We start from the raw sequence: 9,691 nt of genomic DNA on the forward strand, positions 1-9,691 counted from the left end.
GCTGAAGCGATACAACATGCCAATATTAGGGGTGTAGATTTTCCTAAATCAAATACCAGAGTGCCCAAACTTCCTACGTTTGATGAAAGTAAAGATAACATAGATGCCTATTTGCTTAGATTTGAGAGGTATGCTGTACAACAAGGTTGGTCACCTGATAAATGGGCGGTATATCTAAGCGCACTTTTGTCTGGGAAAGGGTTGGAAGTATATTACGCACTTAGCGACACTGAAGCAAGTAATTATGACGTTCTAAAATTATGTATCCTGAACAGATATGAATTGCATGAGCAAGGCTTTCGTAAGAAATTCAAATATTCAAAACCTGAAACTGGAGAGTCAGGACCACAGTATGCAACACGTGTTCTAAACTACTTTAACAGATGGGTAGAATTGGCAGCCAGGAAAACAGATAGAGAGGGTCTTATAGATTTGATAATTTGTGATCAATTTATAAATAGTGTACCCAAAGATATGGCTATATTTATCAGGAAAGGAAACCTAAAATATTCAAGCCATGCCTGAACTTGCTGACCAATATATTGAAGCTCATGGTAGTTGGGGTTTTGCATCAAATGGAGATAAAGGAAGAGTAACCATGGTAACAAAAACTTCTCCAAAAGTGGTAAAACTAACACTAGTATGAAGCCAAATGAGTCAAAGTATCAAAGTACAAATAGAAATACAACCCAACAGCGATCAAATAATAAGGCTAGTACAAGTACAAGGTTCAAAGGTACATGCTTTATATGTAATAAACATGGTCACCAAGCTCGTGATTGTACAACTAGGCCTAGATTAAATGCCATGTTTGAGTCAAATGATGAAAGTAAAATGAATAGTTTCATCGATAAGTATACATGTGACAAAAGTGATGGACATACATGTACACCGACAATAGAGACACAAAGTAGTGCAAAAGCTTGCAACGATAAAGCTGCATTCATGATGGTATGTACGGATCAAAAAGAGGTGATTCCGAACAAAGGTGTGTACAAATTAGATTGTGGTCATGAATTGACGGTAATTACATGTACAGCTGCATGTTCACGACAGTCTCATAAATCAGAAATGGTTGTAGTCAACGGATATGTAGGAAACCAGAGAATGCCGGCACTAAGGGATTCAGGGTGTGATGGTGTCGTCATCAAAGAAAGTCTTGTGAAACCAGAACAAAAGACCGGTGAATACATCACTTGTATTCTAATTGATGGTACAGTTCGCAGGTTCCAGACGGCTGTAGTTCACATAAACACTCCATTTTTTGTTGGAAAAGTAACTGCAAAAATATGTGCTACGCCAGTGTATGACCTTATTCTCGGTCAAATGCCAGGAATGCGGAGAGTGCATGATCCAGATCCAAATTGGATCGATAGCCCAACCATCACAAAGTTGAGTAAAGAAGTCACAGTCGACAAACAGGTCAGAGTCGGACAAGATGAGGGAGAATCATCAGTGACAAAAGTGGAGAAAACACGTCCAATAGTCGTCCTTCCAGAGAAGAAAGACATTGGTAGTGCTGTGGAGACTCGAGGTCAAGCTAAATTGCGAAACAGACCATTCAAACCACTTATAGTTCCTCTAGCACCGGATGAAGTTGTAACTCCAGCATTGCTACAACAAAAACAAATGGAAGATCCAACTTTGAGGAAAATGCATGAAGCTGCAGAGTCCAACACAGTGAAACCTTGTCGAGGCGGCGGTACTTGTGTGTTTGTGAAGGAGAAAGGCTTATATAGAGAATTTAAAGCTCCAAACATCGATTATGGGAACCAGTTCAGACAAGTGGTAGTACCCCAGGAATATCGAAAACAGGTGATGAAGATAGCACATGAAGCAATATTGGGAGGTCATCAAGGAGCAAAGAAAACTAGTGACAGAATTAGTACCAATTTCTACTGGCCAGGCATGGGAGCAGATATTAGACGGTATTGTCAGTCGTGCGACATTTGTCAGAGGACAATTCCTAAAGGAAGAGTTACGAAGGTACCATTGGGTGAAATGCCAATTATTGACACACCATTCGAACGCGTTGCCGTAGATATAGTAGGACCGATCAAACCTATAACGGATCGAGGTCATCGTTACATACTTGTACTGATTGACTATGCAACTCGTTATCCAGAAGCAGTTCCACTCAAGTCTATAGAAGCGGAGGTGGTAGCAGAAGAACTTCTAGTAATGTTTACTCGTCTTGGTGTACCCAAGCAAATACTGACAGACCAAGGGACGCAGTTTACGTCAAATGTCATGAAGGAGTTGAACAGATTATTGTCAATCAAACCTTTGGTAACCACACCTTATCATGCCATGTGTAACGGAGCCGTAGAGAGACAGAATGGAATACTAAAAGCTGGACTCAAGAAGATGTGCGAAGAACGACCAAGAGATTGGGATCGATACATTTGCCCACTCTTGTTTGCTTACAGAGATACACCACAATCGAGTACAGGATTTGCACCGTTTGAGTTATTGTATGGTAGAAGCGTAAGAGGGCCAATGACAATTCTGAGTGAACTTTGGACAGGAGAAAGTGAAGAGGGTGAGACCAAGAATACTTACCAATACATCATAGACCTCCAGAAACGTCTAGAAATGACATGTCAACTCGCCAGAGAAGAGATTAAGAAGTCCAAAGATAAGTACAGGACTCAGTACAACAAGAAGGCTAGACCACGTGCATACAATGAAGGTGACGAAGTTTTATTACTTCTACCAACAGATGCAAACAAACTCTTGATGCACTGGAAGGACCATTTAAGATCGTGACGAAATTCAACAGAATGAATTACCAGATCGACTTGGGTAGCCGAAAGCAAACTTTCCACATCAACCTACTTAAGAAGTATCATAGACGAGAAGAAATAGCAGCAGTAATGGAAGAAATCGAAGAAGAAGATGGTATTGTATTCGAGATTGCGGCAGTGGCAGTGATTCAAGAAGAAATAGATGACGAGCTCAATGAGAATGTCAGCAGTGAAGAATTATTATTTATTCCTCCTTTAGCAGCAAAAGAGACAATCAAAGATGTGAAAATCAGCACAGACTTGGATTCTGAACAAGTGACAGTGGTCAAACGCATCTTAGGGAATTACAAAGATGTTCTTACTGACATTCCAGGAAAAACTAACTTAGGAGAACACGTCATTGAACTCACTGACGAGGAGCCGGTTAGATGCAAGCCATACCCAATACCACATGCAGTACGAGATGAAGTTCGTAATGAATTGGATACCATGTTGGAAATGGGGATAATTCGACAAAGCAGCAGTCCATATGCATGCCCATTGACTGTTGTAGCCAAACCAGACGGATCAACTCGGATTTGTTGTGACACGAGATTGTTGAATGCAAAAACCGTGTTTAACGCCGAACCTATATCGGACCAGGAGGAGATTTTTGCCCAGATTTCAGAAGACAACTTCTTCTCCAAAATAGACTTAAGAAGTATACAGCTTCAAAGAAGTATACATTTCAGTTCCAGGTGTCCAAGGAGGACATTTTGAGTTCAACTTTATGCCATTTGGATTAGTGAATTCGGCACAAACGTTTAGCCAGATCATGAGAAAACTTCTTCATGGACTGAAGAACGTTCACAACTATATAGATGATATATTAATCCATACTACAACATGGGAAGAACATATGGAACTCGTGAAAGAAGTGATGAGAAGATTGAGAAAGGCAGGACTGACTGCAAGACCATCGAAATGTCACATAGGATGTAGTGAAGTAGAATTTTCTGTCATGTTGTGGGAAAGGAGTCGTCAAACCTAGACCAAACAAAGTGGAAGCAGTCCGAGATGCAAAAAGACCAGAGACAAAAACCCAATTAAGATCTTTCCTTGGATTAGTTGGATACTACAGAAAATTCATCCCTAACTTTGCATCTGTAGCATGTCCACTTACAGATAGGACCAGGAAAGGAGAGCCTAATAAGATAACTTGGGAGGAAAGTCAGGAACAGGCTTTTCGTACTTTGAAGAATAGAGTGACAAGTGCACCAATTCTGCATTTACCAGACCTTAACAAGACATTTATCTTGAGAAGCGATGCTTCAGAGAATGGACTGGGAGCAGTACTTCTACAGGAATTGCAAGGAGAGCAATTTCCTATTGCCTATGCTAGTAAGAAGATGACGAAATGTCAACAGCGATATTCAGTAATGGAGAAAGAATGCCTCGCCATCATATGGGCAGTTCGGAAGTTCCAAGCATTCTTATTTGGAAGAGAGTTCATTATCGAGACAGATCATCAACCTCTAGCATGCATCAGGAAGTCCAAAGTAGCTAACGGCAGAATAATGAGATGGGCACTAGCTCTACAACCGTACCGATATCGTTTGGAAGTCATAAAAGGCAGCCAGAATATCGGAGCAGATTACATGAGTCGAGTGTAAGAAACTTCAAAGATAACTTTAGGTATCATGATCAGAATTTTGTGAATTAGGCCTTGCGAAAATTAGTGTTATATGTATTAGAACCATGGAAACGGTGGAATAAAACTAAATGAATCGAATCTGAATGAATCGATTCATGTTAAATCAGGTTATGTGAAGGTCTGCCAAGAATTTTGTAAATAGTAATAGTAATAATATTGATAGGCCTATAATAATACGACTTTATTTCAACTTATCCTCCATTGTTTTGAGTAAAATGCATGAATGCATTTTCTTTTAAGGGGGGAGTTAATTGTCATGGTGAATAAGATCTCAATACAAGTCTACAGTGCTTTAATATGAGAAGTTGAGATAGACTGGAAATAAATCTTGGATTCCTTTGTTATAATTTGTGTGTGAGCATTCAAGCAAAGAAATGATATGGATATAGCTAAATCTCTCCATGGAAAATTCCGGGTCTGAGTTTTGTTCTATTCATGAACCTTGAATGAAAAATGCACCTGTTATTTGAATGAATATTGGAAGCATGCTTTTTGTAGAAAGCCAACTTCACTTGCTATCTGGACACCAGGGTGATAACATCAATATGTAGAGAATTCACAATTTACCCATAGGGTTGTGACACCAATATTTTAATTTTCCACTTAATTGCAACTTGGATGCTGAGATCCAGGCTCTGCAGGGAAAATTTCATTTGTGCTTGCGCGTTCATCTTCAATTATGTTACTGACGAGAGTAAATAACCAAGTATACTTGAACTTCGGCGAAGATGTGAGGAACGGCAGCCATGACAGACATATTGTTGGTGTGATGTTACCGAGTCATCTCCGGATGCAAGTCATATAATTTCAAGTTTTATGTAAGTTCACTTTTCATATTATGCTGGTGTATTTTTATTTAAATATCATGTTTTGGATTTACAAACTAGCTTTGCAGAATGTGCGTAACATTCTGCAATGCAAATTATCCTGATATTTATCAGACCGAAACTTTACCAAATTAAACCATGAAAGAAATTTAGGCCCATTATTTTTCATGTTTTATAACAATTTGAACTTAGTTGTTTTCGGACAAAGATTTATTATGATATTTGAGGCAAAGACTTTAATGACAAAATTATCCAAAATAAAATGTTGCATTTTATAAGAATTATCATGCAGTCATTGAAAAGATATTCACAGAGTGACATGTTTTGGAAATCATTAATTTATAATTTAAATAACCAAATGTCAATCATTGTTTGAATGTTTGGAAACCTATTTGGACATAATGAAATTGACAAATTAATGTGTCTGGATTTAAAGAATATATAGATTATGTTATTATTTATGTGGTAAATAAATTGAGTAAATTATGTGTAGAAATAAGGATACAAATGGTCGTCAGCAAAACAAAATACGAGCATCGGATCAAGTCAATTGTAAATATAAATGATATTTTGTTGCATGGAAAAAGATATTAAATTCATGCTCAATTATTACTTTCGTAAAATGATTTCAGATAAGACTTTGAGTTAAGCAAACCGAGCATGATGACTTTTGAACTAGAATTTTGATTAAAAGTAAGGCCTGCAGAAATTCGGAAACTTAGAATCTTTTTGGTCTATTTTAAATCTGTAGCCCCCGTTTTCGTTGGGTTTGGGAAAATCATTGGCATCGAAGTCTTTTCAACATCATTGGAACCTGGAATCTACCTCAATCTTAACAAGCTTCAGCTTCAAGGAAGATCGTATGGTGTGAACTTTTATATCACGGATTTCGTCATATGAACTTTTGCGTATTCATAGAAAACCGGTAACTGGAACCTGTGCACAATTAATTTTTATCAAATAAGACAGTATTTTGGACGTTATAAAAAAATTAAAGAGATCTCTGCCAAATTCAAAGTATATTTGTATCTTTTAAAATTAATTGTAAGATTATCTTTTTGAAAGTCATAAAGACTATTTTTTTTAATAAATAAATACATTCTTGATTTGTTATAAAACTTAATCTGGTCCAGTTTACATTTACTCTTAGCATCCCGACTGAGTATCTTGGGTAAGGTGACACCACTGTGTTATTAGTTTGTGAGAAAAATGCAAAAATAGACACAAATTTATCGAGGGGTGTAGTACCCCCTTAAAAAACACGTCTTGTCATATTTATGTGAAACAAATACCACCATTTTTCCTAAAATATAAATTATCTAGATAATAACCAAAATATACGAGGTGATACCACCATCTTCGCCTTTGTAGTGAAGACACATTGATGAATGCAGGAAAAAACAAAAGGGATACCCAAATTCTCCGTTGTGCCTCTTTATATGACAAATCAAATCTTAACATTGAAAATCATTTGATTAATTAATTCTTTTAGATATTACTATCCAAAACACGCATATTTAATCAAATGTTCTTGTCTTGTAGGTCAGTGCGCGACACTAGTGCTTGCGAGTCACTCTGTACCATTAATTTATACGCGCACGCACATTTTTCGCATCTGACGATTAAAAGAAACTTAGCCTACTTATTTGCCTACCTGTAAAGCATATAAGTACCACTCCTAATCCCGCGATTGTCTTTGTAGCCCAGGAACATATCACCAATCCAATCGCTCCTATGAGCCCACATACCATAATGATCGATCTTGAAGAAACTTTCTCACTAAGAGGTCCAGCAGATAGGCCTTTAAAATAAGTATATATTTCATTCTTGATTAAGTTCATCAGGACTGTAATATTCCATTAATTCAGCATTTTCTTCTATAAAAGTCCAATTGAAACACTTACTGTATGGGACGTTTCAAGAGCTAAGGTCTGCTCTTTTCATCAGCCAGATGATGCACTGATCTGCTTGGGTTGCCAGTTGACTTCTTGTTGGTATTGATTGAAGTAACACTGTCATCACCAGAAATCAATACATCATAAAGGTGGCTTAACTTGAATGTGCCATCAACTCTGTTCATAGATAGATTGGGTGCCCCGCCTCCGGTTCCAAATGGATTCCTTGACCCATCTTTTTCAGTTGTCATTTTCAGTTGCTAGAATTGTGCTAACCTCCCAGCCTATAACATGGTTACTTTAGCTAATGCAGAAGTGAGCTACGTGCTTTTCAGTTTGCCCTGGTAAATCTGTTTTCGATGCTTGATTTCACATGTTCCTGTTTTCTGGTACCAAACGCTCTGCCCGTTTCTCAAAGTAGCTTCACAACCTTGGCATGGAATTTCATTTCTCTTTTGTTCTTGGGATGTACCATAATGTTACGCAGAGTGGTCATGGGCTTCATTGCTGTGGCAATATTATGTTTTTTGAAAATCCGCTGTGCTTTTTCTGACAAACCTTTGAACATAAGGGATAACAACAAGTCCTTTATTCCTGTTGGTATCATCTTTCTTTTAGCTGGTTTAACTTGCTCCTGCTTTTGTTTTATGGCACTGAAAATGACAAGTATACAAGATGGGTCAAGGAATCCATTTGGATCCGGAGGCGGGGCACCCAATCTATGAACAGAGTTTATGGCATATTCAAATTAAGCCACCTTTATGATGTATTGATTTCTGGTGATGACAGTGTTACTTCAATCAATACCAACAAGAAGTCAACTGGCAACCCAAGCAGATCAGTGCATCATCTGGCTGATGGAAAGAGCAGACCTTGAAACGTCCCATACAGTAAGTGTTTCAATTGGAATTGTATAGAAGAAATGCTGAATTAAAAGTATATTTCAAAACAAAAACGCTTTGTCGAATTCTCTTTTAACTTTGAAAACTGGATTGTTGAGCTTATTGTACATCTCCAGTGCCAGATAAGTGGTGGTTTAAAGAAATTTATATAAATATTGACAGATTTTTGACCACCCTGTATCTACATAATTGAAGTACTTGACCGCTAAAAGTTCCATATGGCTAGGTGGGCAATTAAGTTAACTATATTAAACATGTGTCAAAACTTTACATTATCAATGTACGTCGAGGGGTGACAACCCTAACTGAATTAATATTTTCATTCTTATTTTGCTTGTTACACCCTGTATATGGGTCACCCTGTATAATTACTCCCATTGTATGGTTTCTGAAATCGTCTGAGTATATGCTCTCAGAATATATGTGACGTGTCATGTCAAAAGGAGACACTTTTGGGCAGGGTCATAAATGGAGAAATAGCCAAAAATCTGCACGGGGTGATTTTTTCACAATTTCGGTTTGTTGCGAATTTGTGATGTTATTAATGTTAAAAATATTGTCTGATAGTTTCAGACCGAAATATAACTGGCATCTTGTATTTTTTGAGACATTTTTCAAGGTTATTCCCACTCTCAACATTGTCAATAATATTTTTAAAGGCCGATATCTCAATTTCCAATTTTATAATACCATAACTTATGAACTCAATATCTTTGCTTAGGAATGCCAGATTTCATTGGGGAAAACGGCGTTGTGGAGCAAAATATCTCTTTATTTAAGATATGTAAAAACCTCAAAATTGATAACCTGCCCAAAAGTGTCTCCTTTTGACATGACACGTCACATATATACTTGTGTTGGGTTCTAATGTAAACTTTTGAAGTTATAGTACCAAACCTGTAAAAGCACGTGATTTGTTTGAAAAATACATCATTATGTGCAGGTACTAGATAAATTGCACACTTAATACTTAGTTACCGAACAGCTAACACAAATCCTTTAACACAGGACATGTGGGAAAGATGGGATCTTTTGTTGACCAATCACCCATGCAATAATAGCTTGTCAGATTAAAGAAATGATGTTTTTCCTGGTGTATTGTAGCAATTTTGGGCAATGACTAAGTAAATAACAGTTTCAACGCAGGACAACCGATTCTTATTGTTCTGCAAGGCTCACTCAGTCATTCAATGAGGCAATACAAACGATCGAATTTGGTATTCAAATAAACAAAATTTTGAGTTACACCTTTTCAGTGTAAATTTTTTTTCTCGGCCAAATGAAAAGCAATAATTTTCATTTTTTCAGTAAATGTCTGGAAAAACTGTAATGCTTGATACTGTATTTTTTTTCCAAATCTTAGTGTTACACTTAGGCGTGATATTCAGTCATTTAGTGCAAGATTTTCGATTTTGATAGGCTTCAACTCTGCCCGCGAGCCTTTTTTTTTATCAACCTTTTAGCTTTTCAAAGCAATATAGTTGGCTAACGAAGGATTTTCCCAACTTTCTAACGCACATCACCGTGAGCGATATGTCATAGTTTTGTCAGAATTTCCGTTTTGATTTCACCTATTTTTACTGCCAGCTGAAAATTTTTCAAAATCTACGCGTGAAATCCGAGGCAT

General features: G+C 37.2%; 1 protein-coding gene across 1 annotated transcript; it reads left to right on the forward strand.

Annotated features, from left to right (window-relative positions):
- Positions 1-642: 642 nt before the first annotated feature.
- LOC140141492 (uncharacterized) lies at positions 643-2,769 on the forward strand. The gene has a single exon (XM_072163379.1). The coding sequence runs from the start codon at positions 643-645 to the stop codon at positions 2,767-2,769; it is 2,127 nt and encodes a 708-aa protein (XP_072019480.1).
- The last annotated feature ends 6,922 nt before the right edge of the window (positions 2,770-9,691 follow it).

Source organism: Amphiura filiformis, chromosome 2 (genome assembly GCF_039555335.1).
Source record: "Amphiura filiformis chromosome 2, Afil_fr2py, whole genome shotgun sequence".
NCBI classification, from domain to species: domain Eukaryota; kingdom Metazoa; phylum Echinodermata; class Ophiuroidea; order Amphilepidida; family Amphiuridae; genus Amphiura; species Amphiura filiformis.